Source organism: Drosophila sulfurigaster, chromosome 3, assembly GCF_023558435.1.
Source record: "Drosophila sulfurigaster albostrigata strain 15112-1811.04 chromosome 3, ASM2355843v2, whole genome shotgun sequence".
NCBI lineage: Eukaryota > Metazoa > Arthropoda > Insecta > Diptera > Drosophilidae > Drosophila > Drosophila sulfurigaster.
This window is the reverse complement of record NC_084883.1, coordinates 42,189,923-42,206,333: the sequence shown is the minus strand read 5'-3', so window position 1 is coordinate 42,206,333 and position 16,411 is coordinate 42,189,923. Positions and strand designations below refer to the sequence as shown.

At 43.2% G+C, this 16,411-nt stretch overlaps 1 protein-coding gene across 1 annotated transcript; it reads right to left on the bottom strand.

The window, feature by feature from the left end:
* Positions 1–10,203: 10,203 nt before the first annotated feature.
* LOC133840077 (uncharacterized) lies at positions 10,204–15,097 on the bottom strand. Its single transcript, XM_062271733.1, has 6 exons — positions 14,862–15,097; positions 14,091–14,749; positions 11,945–14,018; positions 11,120–11,858; positions 10,966–11,063; positions 10,204–10,870 (listed from the first exon to the last, which is right to left on the bottom strand). The coding sequence occupies exons 1-6, from the start codon at positions 15,095–15,097 to the stop codon at positions 10,204–10,206; spliced, it is 4,473 nt and encodes a 1,490-aa protein (XP_062127717.1).
* Between the last annotated feature and the right edge of the window lie 1,314 nt (positions 15,098–16,411).

Here is a 16,411-nt window from a genome sequence, read left to right as displayed (position 1 = left end):
AAACCGATCTTTACTTTACTTTACTTTACTTATGGTGCTGCAACCCTTCGAAATATTTGTGAAGACGCGTTTTAAAACCAAATAAATTCACATTAGCGTTTCTTGTTGTTGCTGTTTTGGGTAATATTATTATCAGCACGCGATTCAGCCAACGGCCTGTTACTAATTACCCCCCCGCTCTCTCACACTGTCTCCCCTCCCTCTCCGCCCCTCTCGACACACGCCCCTTTTTGCCGCTGCAATTGCAGGCAGGTGCAACACAATTGCAGCCGCCTGTCTGCTTGCCTGATTGAGTTGCCTACTCTCTCTCTCTCACTCTCCCACTCTCTCTCCCTCTCCCTCTCTCTGTCTGGCGCTGTCCACAGCAGCAGAACGCTACGGTCAATGGCTTGGACTTCACTTGGCATCGGGATCGTCGTCGTCGTCGTCGCGAGCGGCGCGTGCTTTACTCGGGCGTGCTCTGCGGATTCGTGAGCGTCTCCGTCGCCGTCTCCGTCGCATCGTCGCTTGCTTCCGTGTGGCAGCTGCAATTTGTGGCTCATTGCAGTGGCAGCAGCAAAAAGGGCAGCCGGAACGTCGATAGCTCCGACTAAAAAAAAGTGCATACAATTTAAGAAAAACATTAAGTCCAAAATGATCAACACGAATTTTAAATACACTTAACTATGCAGCTAACAAAATGAGTCAGCTTATATTTACTAAATTTATTAATTACAAATATTATTTATTTTAAAAATAAATTTTTAAATATAATTTCCTATAATATAATATAACTTGTAAATATCAAAATTTTTTAATCTGAAAATAAAGTTTTGAAAATTTAAGAACGTCTTAGAAGTCCTAAACAAAACAAAATTTATATAAAAACAGTAAAACTTTTAATAAATACTGATATTATTAATTAACTTTTACTTTATTAAACCTATCGCTACAAGTAATACTTTTTTAATTATTGGCACAGTACCATCTTTAAATATTGTATTTAGTAAAACATTTTCACATATATATTTCTTTTTTTTTTTTCTTTACTTACTCTTATTGCTATCTATGTGACAGCTTAATCTAGATATACAAATGGTTTATTTTAATCTCAAACATTTATTTATTAACTTAAATTTAAATACAAAATTTAAGTTTCTTCTGAATACTTTTTAATATACTTAAAATTTATAATATGAAGTTAAGGTTACTTGAAAATAATGCATTTTTAGTACCGTGCTTAAAATATAATTCATTATTATGTATATCATCATTTTTTCTTACAAAATGTATACACTTAATAAATATTTCGAGTTACCAACTTTTATTAATCATGGTTAATAATAATAATGTAAATTTAATGACAACAATTAAGGCATCAATAAAAATGGGATAATAAAAGTATTTTATTCCAACAGCAGCAGTTGAAAAATATTAATTGTAACATTCCAATCAGCGATCAAAGAATTTGTCAATCCAAAAAGGCACATTAATTAAAATTTAATTAAAGGAAATATAAAACAATTTACGGTGTGAACATTGTTCAAACTATTATTTAAGCGTTGTTAAATACAGAAATATATATAGTTAACAAATGTGTATTGCAAGCCATTAATCAAAGTGCTTTAAACTGAACATTACAACATAAAATTCCGTGGAAGGACACAACTATTCATGGTTTAAAAAGAAATTAATGTACTATAGGAAAATGATTTTCCGAAAAAGAAGCTTTTGAATGAATTAATATGAAAAGGACTCGCATATTTATGGACTGAATGCAATAATTTATTGCTGTCGCACACTTCGTTGAATAGTCATAATGCCTCGAAGAGCAGACAGGCTTTTCATTGCATTTTGATACAATTTTATGAACAACCGAAAGAAAGAAAATAAAAAAAACAAGAGAGGCAGCATTTAAAAGGCCAAGCGAGGCGTTTTACCGGCAATTATCGCGCTGATAGTTAGGGGAGCGAACTGGACTTGACCAGGCCAATACATAGGGAAACTGAATCGAGTCTCGCACCGATTCGGGGTTCATTATTAACCGCAAAACAAAAACTCACCAAAATAATCATAAGCAAAGTACGAAAATCGACGAAAAAAAAAAGAAAAAAACATAAGCGCAAAAACCGACAAAAAGGGCCAACGATAAACAAAAACCAAATCGAGGCTCCAGTTTTTTTTTTTGGTTTTTTTTTCTCTTTGTTGGTTCGGTTTCGATTTTTGGTTTCAGTTTCGGTTTCGGTTTGAAATTTTTTTCGGGTATCGTTCGGTTCGGTGTTTTCAACCTGTTGTTGTCTCGCTGTCTGGCGTCGCGTGTTGTAATTGCCCCATTGCGGCAACAACATTGCGTCTGCAGCATCTGGCGGCGCAGTTTATCGCTGCCTGCTTCCGACACAGTTGCCTGCCTCCTGCCACAACCAGCCTCCTCCTCCTCCGCGTTCTGCTCCACTTCGACCGCAGTGTCAATAATCGACAGCTGCCTCGGCTTTTATTTTTCGGGCATCCATTCCATTCCGTTTTGCGACTCCCCCTTTTACATAACTTTGCCTCACGGCAAGCTGCCAACCGGCCTGCTGTCAGCTTCACTTCAGCCCCCCTCCCTCCCCTCCAGCTACTCTCCTGCCTCTGCCTCTGCTCCACCTTCATCGCCTTCTTCTCCTGCGGCCACTTTCGAACGTTTTTCACATTTTACCGCCGTCAATTTTTGTGAATGCAGCTTTCAATTAGCCGCCTGCTCCTTGTAATGAATGCCGACAACAACGACGCTGCAGCTTCAAGTGACGACTTGTCGAGGCATCACTTCAGGGGCTGACGAAGGGGGGAGTGTTGCGTTGCGTTGAGTTGCAAGCACGTGCCACATGGGGCAGGCAGGCAACGTGCACGATGATGCGGCCTTAAGCCGAGCAATTTACCAGAGATTGACAGCATAATCCATCATTGCCAGCCGGGAGACTTTGGATCTCTCTCTCTCTCTCTCTCTCTCTCTCTCTCTCTCTCTCTCTCTCTCTCAGTTTGGCAGTTCGTCCCTCGTGGTAATCTTGTAACTGGTAGCTGGATTTTTCACGACAACCCAACAGGTGCATATGATATTTATGGCAGGTAGCCAGAGTCAGAGTCAGAGAGAGAGTCATACAGTCAGCCCTTCGAGTTGGCCCACACATAAAAGGGCTGTTAATTGATGTGCTGCTAGCCACAGCGAAGTCAGCGTCGATTCATGCCATATCCAGAATAAATGAGGAAACAGCTTGGAAAGCTGGAAAAGCTGCAGCTGACTCAGGAAATTGCACTGAAAGTCACTTACGAAAATACAATTTAATTCAACTTGTATCAATATCATTAGGATTATTATTTTGCAAATATCAATAAGATAAACATTTTGCAGTGCATTTGACATTAATATAAACTAAATATTTGGGTAATGATTTAAGACAACTAAATGTCTTAGCATTGAAATTCATATTCTACCTTTCATTACCATTAGTATTGGCATTCGTATTAGTCTTAACTTCATTATCATTATGATCAACATTTTGCATTCCGAGCGTCAGAATTGCTAATGTTCAATTTTTAATAAAAATTAGTTGAAGAACTGCAAATTTTTATTGTGTGTATTATAAGCATTAGCATTAGGCTTAATTGCAATCTTATTATTACGATAAACATTTTGCATTTATATAACTAAAAGCATCACAATTAATATTTATAAAGTATTTTGCGAAAATTTGTTCATTCCAATTTGCATTAATTAAAGCATTAAAGTTACAAATTTCCCTTTCATTAATATTAGCATTAGCATTACCATTAGCATTATTACTTACATTATAAATAAAATAATTAAAATATTACGCTCGTTATCATTATCATTAATTTGTATATTACTCCTGGTATTTGTATTAGCTTTAGCATTAACTATATCATTGTCACTACAATTAATATGTATTAGCATAGCTTTATATATTAGTATTATAAGTCTTTACTTATTATCCAACCAATAATGCAACTACAATGAAAACAACACTTACTATACTATAATATTATCACCAGCATTAGCCTTTGCATTAATACTACTTTCGCTAACAGCTAACATTAATAAAATTATTAATTTTAGTACAATTATTAATTAATAGTCTAAGTATCAGACTAAAAGTATTACCATTGTCATTAAATTAATCATTAATAGATGAGTATTTAATAATTGCACCAAAAATAGTACTTGCATTAGGATTAATATTACTTTTAGTACCAACTTTATATCAAATATGAATTATAAATTTACTATCAGTATCAGTATTGGTATTTGATAATGAAATTCACCGCAGTTATTAACCTCAGAACAAGCAATGGCACTATAAATATCACATTCATTAAATTACAGCTCTCCCTCGTAAATGTTCCTTTAATTACTTTCCATTGCATAACTGAAAAACTGAAAACTGAAAATAATTCATTTTAATACCACGAAAAAAGATGTTGCAAGCAATTAAAACTTGCATAATTGGAAACTTGAAACCGTAACCCTTTTTGCTTTTTACTTTTATTTTTTCTGTTTTTTTGGTTTTTGTTTTAGTTGAACTCGTAAAAAGTAGGTTTTTGCCCACAACTTTTACAATTTCCAAGTGAAATGAAACCGAAGACGAGGGATGACTGATGTCGGGTCAAATGGGGAAAAACTATTTGGAAAATGTTAGATGATGAACACATTTGCTTCCCCCTCCACCCTCGGAGCAACGTTTGTGCAAATCCGTAATTAAAAAAATGTTTGATAGCCAAGAGCCAAAGTCAAGCTTGCACTTCATTAGCAAACAAGTAGGGGACAGGATATCCATTTCTATATCCTTAGAGCGGTCAGCGTGTCGCGCAGTTCACGCCGTGGGTGCAAATTAAAATGAAATTACAGAGTGCTGAACTGAAAAGGAATCCCCGAACCGATAAGGGGGGAGAGTTCGACTTTACTCTGAGTATTTACCCAATGAACATTGTGGATGCGTATTGGATTTCAAGTGCAAAGCAAATGTCAACGCTACTGAGGAACTTTCCAAACCAGTTGCGATTCGGTCTGAGTGTCTGGAGGTCTGAAAGTATTCACTAGACACTCGCCAGACGGTCCAAAAGTGTTTTTTTTCGAGTCCAACTCAGTATGGGGTGCCGAAGGAGGCCAAACAAGTGCAATACTCCACGGATTTGGCTTGGCCTAAGCCATGAGTAGGATTGCATTCCGTGGAGAAGTAGTTTGAGTTATTGCTCGAGTCGAGGCACTTGGCACTTGGTGTCTCGGGCGTCCACTTGGCATAACAATATTTCAAATTGGCCAGACAGCTTCCGTTGGCAAATCCTTGAGAGTGAACTGCAGCTAAAAATGAAATGAAATGCAATCAAATTGCAAAAGAGCGAGTGAGAGAAGCACCAAAAGTTTTTCTCTCATCCCGCCCAGAATGAAGAAGTTTTGCAATAAAATGTTCATTAGTGTGCCAGCTCCTGCTGAGCTTCAAGCGCTGCAGCATGTCGCTGCTCTGGTCTGCTCTCCTGGCTTCTTCTGCCCCAGATCCCTTTTGCCAAACACACACATACACACACACTCACAGCTGGCCATGTGTGGGCAACGACGCCGGATGAATTTCACTTTTAATGTGTTGGCAGCACTTTAACTAACTGAAAATCAGTTGGAGAGTTGCTCCAACCGAGTGGATGCTGACCAGCAAAAAAAAACCAGGAATGTGGTATAAACCATCACGGAACGCGGCTTTCGCACTGCGGTACAACTTTGGCCGCGTAATTAAAACCAAAGCATCCCCAAAGTGGACAAGTGCCCCTAAACTGATTAGCGCAACGAGAGCACAACTCTCTGACCCTCAAGAGTGGACAAAGGGGAGAGGGTGGACAGAGGGGGAGAGTTGAAAGTTGGCATCTGCGGTTCCCCCCATCATAACTTAACTCTGCGCAGCGTGGACCGCGTTTTTAACATGTTCTTCTGGCTTCTGTCAACATTGTCGCTGGTGCGGAAGAATTTCCACTCAGGGTACGGTTAAGCCTTGTCAGCGATAAAAATAACTTATTTTAATGCATTTTGCACAAACTAACTGCGCAATTATAATCACCATTTTTTATATTTTAAATAAATTAATTAAACTACATAAGTATGTAACTAGAAACAAATATTTCATCATTGCTCATTGATAAACATTCTAAATTCGTCTGAGGTACCCAATACCCATTGTGAATAAAAGCAAAACATAAAAATATATCAAATTAATATACCGCAAAAATACAAATAATATACTGAATGTTTGATATATTAATATAGTACTACATTCAAAGTATATCTTAGAGTGCAAAATATACCAAATTGTCAGCCAAAGTTAATAACACCCTTCTACTCGGGTATAAAATTGAAAATATTTAAGAAATATTTACACAGATGATAGATTATTAAATGACAAATTATTGGCATCACAATCATGAGCATTGGTTATTTTCTATTATAAATTCAAACTTCAGCGAAATACTAAAAAAAACAACATGGCTTCTCTCTTCATAAATTAATATAATGCATCAATACTTCTTCTATGACTACTTCAATGATTTACTTCAAAGTAAAATATTCCAAATATTTCAACACAAAAAACAATATTATTAATCAAAATAAATCTAAAATTCTAATAATGCAATGCAAAATGTTTCTAATAAAGTTCAAATAATCTAGTTCAACGTCAATAAATATTTAACTTGAATGATAAAATCATTTATACGTATACCTCTTAAAGTGTGTTTAAATTTAATTTAAATATTGAACTGAAAAACGAAATGACGAAAGTTGTAAAGTTCTTATTTAAAGATGTCATAATTTGATATTTATTTGCTATATTAAAGTAATATCAATTTATTACAACTTTAATAGACATTAAAATTGATGCAAATACTGCTGAGAAAAATGTTTAAGTTGAACTAAAAGATGAATTGACTCATTTTTTAAATAAATCACAAACTGACATTTAGCTACAAATGTCAAGACTCAAAAGTTAAAGAAGTGATTAAAATAATCTCAAAATAACACAATTTTAATTTACATTAAATACGAAGCAGATACTTTTAAGAAAAGGTTTTAAACCAAACTGAAATATAAATTTATTCTAAAAAAATAGAATAAATTCAAAAGAGTAAAGTTCACCTTGAACAATTATTTAAAGCAAGCTAAAAATTCAGAAATTTCTTTAAGCAATGAAATTGTGTTAAAAGGAATCTGGACTTTAAACATAATGCAGCGCACTGAAGTATATAAATTGGCAAAGTAAACTAAAACGAAATGAAAAGAAAACGAAAATCTGTGTAAAATATTATTTGCCAATATTGTTAATATTAATATATGTATGTGTATGTGTTTTAGTGATTTTGTGAGAGCACTTGAAGTCTCTCAAGGATTAAGTCAAGGCGAATAAAATGAATTAAGGTCAGACAAATGTATGTGGAATGTTGCATATGAGGCATGCAAATCTGAAACTGAGTTTCTATGCCATTTGCTTTGACTTCTCATGCAACACAGCTTCGAGTTGCATTCGGCTTGAAATAATTTGTTAATTGCAATCAAAAATGTGTTGAACTTTTGGACGAAACTTGCCAAGCGTACGGCAGATAAATAATGGCAAAGTAAATACCAAAAAAAGTAAGGAGAAAAAAAACACAGAACTCGACTGCAGTTGAAATGTAAACAAGGCATGTCCTTTTTCAAAGCAAAAGGTTCAAATTCAAATTCAAATCGAAGCTGAAACTAATTCGATGCACAAATTACGAGAAAAGTAAATTTCCATTTGAAGGGTGAGGAGGGGAAGAGAAGAATGTAAGTTAGCTTCAACTGGTTGGCAAAATGCAAATTGCTTCTTGAGCGACCACAGGATTTCCAAAAGGGGGAGAGGGGAGGGGGAGCAAGGACATTGTGGGTGGCAGCCAATTGTATATTGGCATTAGAAATCAAATTGAAAAATTGATTGAGAACGAAAGGGGGGAGAGACGAGCATAATAATAATGGCAAAGTAATGAGACTGTCCGCCGCATAACAACAGCATGAAGGACTCGTCGCAGGACATCTTCTTCTGGTCGCCAGGCAGACGCAGTATTCTCAAATTTATCTATTGGATTAAGGTCCTTTGTGCACGTCATTACGGCCAATGCCAAAGACAAATTGGAAATTTATTGTTATGAAAGACAGAGCGAGAAAGGAAATCGCAAAAGAGAGAGCGAAGAGAGTGAGAGAGAGAGAGGGGAAGACATCCTGCCGCCTGAGGAAGCAAAGGATAGTTCAGAGTTTGTTCCACTGAATATGCATAATAAAAATGTCAATCAATGAACTGCAACCGGGACTGCAATGCACACACACACACACACACGCAGAGAGACAGTGAGTGGGAGTCCTGCCAGAGAAGGTCCTGCGAGTCGGGTCAGTTTCGACAATAATTGAACATAAACATTGCATTCAAGTAGTAATTGTTAAAATTATTGTGCATCCTAATCCCCCAAGCGAAACACGAAAATGGCCACAGGACGAACAGAAGATGCGAACGTTAAAAAGGACATTTGAATGCAGAGCAGAAGGCGAGTTAGTTTTTGGCATTTCCCAGGCAACGGCCAAATCCGTCTAAGCCGACTTCCATTTTTGGCCAAAAGCAAAAACCGAAGGGCAACGCTTTTGTTTCAGTTTTGTTGATTCAAGGACTTGGCTAGACACAAACAACACGAACAAAATGGGAGCAAAGGCAGTTATTAAGACATCCAAAGAGCAGCATTTTTTGGCTAACGAACTGACCTTGCTCAAAAGTAGGCAAATAAACAGATTTGTGGAGGCCAAAAAAAGGTTATCGGAAGGAAGGCTCAGATCAGGCCTGAGTGGTCACACCTGCAGTCATCTGGCATCAACATCCTCCCCCCCTTGCAATGAGTTGCAAAACGGTATCATTGTCCAAATGGACCGGACAGAATCCAACCCAAGGTGGAATTCTGGGCCATTGGCAAACCGTTGGTGCTCGGCAGGAGGCCAGGTAGGATGATGTGAGGATACACATCAGTGCCGAGCACCAGGGACACCGTCGATGGCTGGAACCAGCGTTCGTCGGCGAGCGTGATGCTGCGGAATTGCTCCAAGTTCTCGCCATCGACGGGTCGGAGGGGGGTGCGGCTGCAGAGTTGCGAGTCCACCTGCAGCAGCACCTTTCGACGGAACTCGGATGTCCGTGAGCGGATGATCGCCGTGCAGACGCCTTCCGTACCAACGCGGGTGACGGATAGCCGGTAGGCTGTTGCCAAAGATGCGTTGATACGGCTGGTCGCCGCGCACGGGTCGATCAGCGCTCGCATCTCAAATGTTTTGCATCCGGTGTCGATCAGGATGTTGGCCGTCGGAAGTATGCTCACAGCCTTGTCCTGCAGCAAGGATGCGAGCGACGTCGGAAAGGCCTCCTCGGACATCGGCGAGGCCGGTCGATGGGGTGACGGCGAGCGGGAGCGTGACCGTGGCGAGCGTGGCCGTGGTGAACGCGACCTTGGCGAGCGCGGCCTTGGAGAGAGTGGCCTTGTTGGGGTTCGGGACCGGGTGGAGACCGGTTGGTCTTCGCCTCGTCGCTGACGGTTGGGGTGAGCGCTGCGTGCCTCCTTGAAATGCAGCAGTGTGTGGTGATCCCCCCCCGACACACCCTGCACCTTCCCGCGCTGCGGCAGTATTGCTTGGAGTGTTGGTGGGCCAGACAGTTAGGGCAGTACTGGTTGATGAGTACTGCTCTCAACCGTTTCTCCGCTGTCAGCCTCAGGAATCGCTGACATTTCCGGAGTGGGTGGATCCCACGGCACACGCGACACCGGAACGAGTTGGTGCCAGCGGGGCGGTTCTGATGGGTGGATGCGTGCGATGGCATACTACATGAAACGAAAACAAAAAGAAACAAACGATTATTGTAATAGCCTCTTTGCAATGTCAATGACACACGGAACAGGACAGCATAGGACAACACAGGACGACGAATAAGAATACAGGATAGGATGTTATTCGTCCTTCAGTCCTTCTGACGTGGAGGGGGTCTGTCTTGCTGTCCATCGGGAGTAGAATAAGTTTGGCAACGGGTCTTCGGATGGTACCCCGCGCCGTGAGCACATCTACCACTCGAACCTTGGCGTCGGTGCCTGGACACGTCGTCAGCACCCGTCCTAGGCGCCATTCATTAGAGGGGAGGTTGTCTTCCTTTATGACAACCATGTCACCGATCCGAAGGTTCCGGGTAGGGATTGCCATTTCGTCCGTTTGTGCAGCTCCTTCAGGTACTCATCTTTCCAACGGAAACAAAATTGTTGGTGAAGAGCCTTCAGTCGCTGCCATCGATTGAGGATGGAGGTGGCCGGTTGGTTAATTGGTGGTTCCAACACCGAAATAAGAGGGCCACCTATGAGGAAATGGCCAGGAGTGAGCGCTAGTAAGTCCGCAGGATCCTCGGACATAGGGGAAATCGGCCTCGAGTTCAGGCAGGCTTCGATCTTAGCGAGAAGAGTGGACAACTCTTCGAACGTATATTTCGAGGTGGAGGTCGCCTTGTAAAAGAGTGCCTTAAAACTCTTTACGCCGGCTTCCCATAAACCACCCATATGCGGGGCGCCCGGCGGGTTGAAGTGCCAGGATAGGCTCTTGTGGGCATGTTGTGCGATGATGCACTCCCTCGTCGCTTCCAAGAAGTCGTTGGAGATCACCTTGTCAGCTCCAACGAAGGTTTTCCGTTGTCCGAATACATTTGGTGTGGACACCCGCGCCGTGCGATGAAACGGGAGAATGCGGCCAGGAATTTCTCCGTCGTGAGATCCGATGTTGCCTCCAAGTGGATTGCCTTCGTGCTGAAGCACACGAAGACGCAGACGTACCCTTTGGTGATGAGGCAGGCTCGGCCAGTATAATTCTTTATTTCGAATGGGCCGGCGAAGTCGACTCCAGTGTGCGTGAAAGGTCTCGAGTAGGACGCCCTTTCCTTGGGCAAGTCCCCCATCATTTGGGTCTGCAATCTCTTCTTGTAGATGACGCAGACCTTGCAGGAGTTGATGGTGGATTTAACGAGGACCTTCAATTTGGGAATCCAGAACCTGGAACGGATCAGCCGCATAACGACTTGGTTACCCCATGTAAGGATATACGATGGGTGAAACGCACCAGTAGTCGTGCAAAGGACGAGGAGTACGATAGGATGATTGGATGACTCTCATCGTAACGCAGCGAGTGGGACGCCGTCAGACGCCCACAGGCCCGTAGAATCCCCTTGCCATCGAGGAAAGGGTTCAAGTTTCGGATTGAACTTGAGGAAGGAACCTGCTGCTTGGACTGCAGACATTGGTATTCTTGTGGAAAAGTGTGACGTTGAGCCATGACGATTAGCCGCTCTTGGATCCGTGACAGCTCATCCGCCTGGACCACGGTAGAGCTTGGAACTGCCAACTTCCGACTCCTATCGATGAATCGGAGAACATAGGCAGACGTGCGCAGTGCCCTGCCAAACTCAGAGAACCTGCTCAGGAAGTCGGGAGTCGGAGGCGACTTAGCGACGTTGCATTTAATCCGCTGCTCCAGCAGAGTCTCCGGAATGGGACTTGGAGAAGATGGCCATTGATCCGACGGGAGATGAAGCCACTCTGGTCCATGCCACCACAACGGATTACGAACCAATTCTTGTGGCAGGACACCACGGCTTGCCAGATCTGCCGGATTGTGCTCGGATCGCACATGCGACCAGTTCTTGGCGTCGCTGGCTTGGACAATCTTGGCCACTCGATTGGCCACAAAGGTTGTCCATCGGCAGGGTGGCTTGTTCAACCAGGCGAGAACAATTGTTGAGTCGGTCCAAAGAAAGTCTGGAAACTTTCTGCTGGCAGGTTCAGGAGGAGGGCAGCAGATAACTCAGCCAACAGGACTGCGCCACAAAGCTCCAGACGTGGCACTGAGAGAGACTTGACCGGAGCCACCTTTGTCTTCGCAGTAAGGAGATGTGTGGAAACCTTGTTCGCCGTTTCCACACGGACATAGATCGCTGCTCCATACGCCCTTTCTGACGCATCACAGAATCCGTGGTACTGGAGCTTCACTCGTGTCTGGAATTGGACCCATCTTGGAATCCGGATCTTTCCCAGAGCCGGATAGCTCTGGAGGTACTCCTTCCATTGGAGTGAAAGATCCGTGGGTAGGTGCTCGTCCCATTCGAGCGTTCTCAGCCAGATCTCCTGCATGAAGATCTTGGCTCGGATAACGAAAGGGGCCAGCCACCCGGCTGGGTCGAAAAGCTTAGCGATTTGCGAGAGCACTTCCCTCTTCGTGTAGGAGTCCTGATGGGCAACTTCTGGTGGCATGAAAAAGAACTCGTCATCGTGAGCTTGCCACCTGATGCCCAGAGTTTTCGCCGTACTAGAGTCTTCGAGTTCGAGGAAGTCTTCTCGTAGTAGATGGTCCCTTGGAATGTCCTTCAGCACGCTCTTATGGTTCGACGTCCATTTCCTCAGCGGGAAGCCAGCACTGTCCAGGGCTGCACACACTTCCGTAATGGTCCGGATGGCCTCTTCTCTTGTGTGTGTCCCCGCTAGGACGTCGTCCACGTACATATTGTTGGAGATGACATGGCTTGCGAGAGGATACTCCAAGCGTATGTCATCAGCAAGTTGCTGAAGGACTCGTAGAGCCAGGAAAGGCGCACAGTTGACACCGAATGTCACCGTGTTCAACTCAAAGTCACGGATCACACCGTCCGACGTGCGGAACAGAATTCGTTGGAACGGTGTGTGCTTTGAGTCCATGAGGATTTGGCGATACATCTTCGTTATGTCCGCATTGAACACATATCGATAGTATCGCCATCGGAGGATCTGCATCGTAAGATCCGATTGGAGAATGGGCCCTGAATGAAGGATATCATTCAGACTCTTGCCATTTGAGGATGGACAAGATGCGTTGAAAACGACCCGCACCTTCGTTGTGGTGCTATCCGGTTTGAATACTGCGTGGTGAGGCAGGTAGAAATTAGGAGTCGTGCCAATCGCTTGAGGCGATATGGGTGTCATATGACCCAAGTCCACGTACTCCTGGAGAACGGCATTGTACTGTTCCTTTAGAGAATCGTTTCTTGACAAACGATTCTCGTTCTTGAGGAATTGAGCCAGCGCTATAGATCTGGAATGACCCAGTTCAATGCCATCGGGCTTCCGGAATGGAAGAGTCACCCGATATCTGCCACATGTGCTACGAGAAGTAGTCTTAACGAAATTCTCTTCGCAAACGAAGTCTGACTCCTTTATCAGCTTCGCTGGAATATCCTCCACCTCCCAAAATTTGGAAAGTAGGCTGTCGAGCTGTTCGTCTGCTTGGAGGGCGACTCTTGTCGAAAACGCAGAAACAGTTGTCGACATACTCTGGGAGACGGGGCCGGTAAGAATCCAGCCAAACACGGTTTCCTGCCCAAGGAGTGAGCCACAAATGTTTGGCCGGGAGCCGCTCAAGATGACCGACGGAAGGATATCCGCGCCAATTAGTACATCGATCTGAGCGCTCTTGTAGAAATGTGGATCTGCCAGTTCTATCGCTGGTAGATCCTTGAGGAAAGTTCGCGGCATATCGAAGGAGGGCAGTTTGCCTGCCAACTGTGGAATTACGAATGCCGAAGTCTCGATATGGAGCCTCGGCTTCGTCGGAGAACCAATGCTGAAGTGACATAACTTCTGCGATTGGGCCGCAACTGCGTGATTTAGCCCGGATACCTGGGCTCGCACGGACTGGAAAGGCAACTTAATGCGTTGGAACAAACGCTCAGAAATGAAGGTCGCTTCGGACCCGGAATCAATTAACGCACGTGCGGTATATGTAGTGCCCAAGTGGCAAACATTGATTACCGCCGTGCCGAGAAGGACATTCTGAGCGTTATTAGCAAAGAAATTCTGCACATTTGTTGCCGTTGGATTTGGAGTGGACTGTATGTTGGACGATGAAGAGGCACCATTGTGGGCACTGTCACCCCGATGGAGAAGAGTGTTGTGCCGCCCTTTGCATGTAAAGCAATTGTGCGCACTTGTACACTCTCGGAGTTGGTGACCTCTTGCGAAACAGTTCAAACAGAGACTTTTCTGTTTGATGTATGTCATCCTCTCGTTGACCGACATTTGCAAGAAACGCGGACACACCCGGACAGGGTGATTCTCCTTTGAGCACAAGTCACACGATTTGCTTTTCGGAGTGACTCGGGCCTCAAAGGAGTTGACTCGCTTCGAATTCTGCGGACGGGATGGTCCTGCAGTCGCGATCTGTGAATTGGCAGTCTGTTTTACGTCCTCAATAGCTTCGAGCGTACGGTAACGCTCATTGAGGAACGTGCTCATATCCTGCCATGCGGGAATTTTCGCTTTGTCCACCAACGACTGCTCCCACAACGAGAGTGTGAGCTTGGGAAGTTTGGACGAGCAGAGGAAAACAAGGATGCAATCTGCGAACGGGCTACAGACGGAAATGTCTGAATGCTCAAGAGCGGTCAAGCAACGCTGAATCGTGCTCTGCAGCTCCTTGATAGCTGCTCCCGACTCTTGGGTAACCGTGGACAGGTTAAATAGGATCTTCAACTGGCTTGTGATCAACAAGCGCTTGTTCTCAAACCGTTCGCAGAGAGCACCCCAAGCCGACGCGAAACCATCGTTCGTCAGCGGAAATTTAGCTACTATTTCGTTGGCCTCATCTGCGGTCTTCGAATTCAGATGGAAAAGTTTCTCGACCGGAGTCAACCTTGGATTGTTGACATAGATGGCCGTGAAAGGTCACGGAAAGTCGGCCACCGCAAGTAATCCCCGGAAAACTTCGGTGTCGACTGGAGGAGCCGGCAGCCACTGGAGTATACAGGAGGAACGGATGCTTCACTCCTGCTGGACCCGGAAACCTGGGTAATTTGCCCCTTAACACGGGCGAGACACCGCTCGTACACTGCATAGCAGTGATCGTACTTTGCCTCCATCGCCTGTGTGCCTTCACCGTCGCCGTCTTGATGCAGTGCATCAGCACATGTGGAATAAGCGGCTTCGACGTTGTCCCAGAGGACTTGCAGCCGGTCACGACGGATTTCGTACGTGTGTACATTGTCATCTTCGGCTGCAGGCCCTCTGACCCGACTCTCGAAATGCACCAGTCTGTCAGAGACGGCAACGAAATTGCTGAGAGCCATCGCACGGGTTTTGCTATATTTAGCTTGGACGGAACGGGTAGTTGCCTGACTACGTAGAGCAGTCGAAGATGTGCGCAACAGCGGAGTCCTTGACGAAGCAGACGGCGACGGACGATCGACCTTTACTCGGAGTTGAGCGGCAGGTGTGGCGGATTGGGACCCCGAAGGAGCGGGCGAAGCGGATGACAGGCGACGAACTGTGGTCGGAAGCTTTAGCGAGTGTTTTGAGTCCTTTTCGCTCTTTTGGCTCTTGGACATACTATGCTTCGGCAGTCACTTTAGAGTCTTTTCTCAACAAAGACTGACGGTAAAGCGGACAGCCGAAAGCAAGCACAAAACGGAGTAGAACTTCGGCTGTCACAGGATAGTGAGCAAAAGCCGACACAAGAAAACAGACGAGGAACAAAATCGCTGTTGGAAAAACAAAAAATGTTTGAGTAAAACACAAACAGCAGCGTGAATCTTTATTTCTCGGTGTGATTGCTGCTGCTTATATACGTATACGGAAATGGATAATATATGTGTATATATGTGTGGATATATGTGTGTATATATGTGTAATAATGGATAATATATATATATGTGTGTGTATATATGTGTAATAATGGATAATATATATATATGTGTGTGTATATATGTGTAATAATGGATAATATATATATATGTGTGTGTATATATGTGTATATATATATGTGTGTGTATATATGTGTTTATATATGTGTGTAATAATGGATTTTGAAAATACTGTATAGTTTCAATATTTGCGGACTATATACGGAGTGTATATGTGTGTAAGTGTCGTGTGTGGAAATGTACGTGTGTGTATGTGTGTTGTGTTTGGATGTATATGTCGTATGTTTATGTGTGTATATATATATATGTATATATATATATATATATATATGGAGTGTAGTGGATCTACGCGCGTTTGCTATGAGAGGAGCAACTCTCTTGTTATTTGAGTATAACCAATAGAGAGCTTGCCTACACAGGAGTGTGTTAAAGAAAACAGACAAACGCGATACGACAGCAAAAGAAATAGCAAAATACACACAATCGCGGCCAAAAACGGAAAATATTAGCGAACTCTTTTAAACTGTATAAATACTTACACATACATATACATATAAGGATATATATATATATATATTGTGCCAAGTATACACAAAGTAGAAAAGATGGCTGAGAAAATGCCGGTCGAACGCTTATGTACTTATATATATGCTGTG

Excerpts from the sequence above, each read along its gene's own strand:
- LOC133840077 (XM_062271733.1), bottom strand. The coding sequence starts at position 15,097 with ATGTACACACGTACGAAATCCGTCGTGACCGGCTGCAAGTCCTCTGGG. Across the intron at positions 14,750-14,861 it reads GTGAAGCATCCGTTCCTCCT|GTTGACTCCGGTCGAGAAAC; the intron begins GTATACTCCAGT and ends CAACAATCCAAG. Across the intron at positions 14,019-14,090 it reads CATCAAACAGAAAAGTCTCT|GGCGGCACAACACTCTTCTC; the intron begins GTTTGAACTGTT and ends TTACATGCAAAG.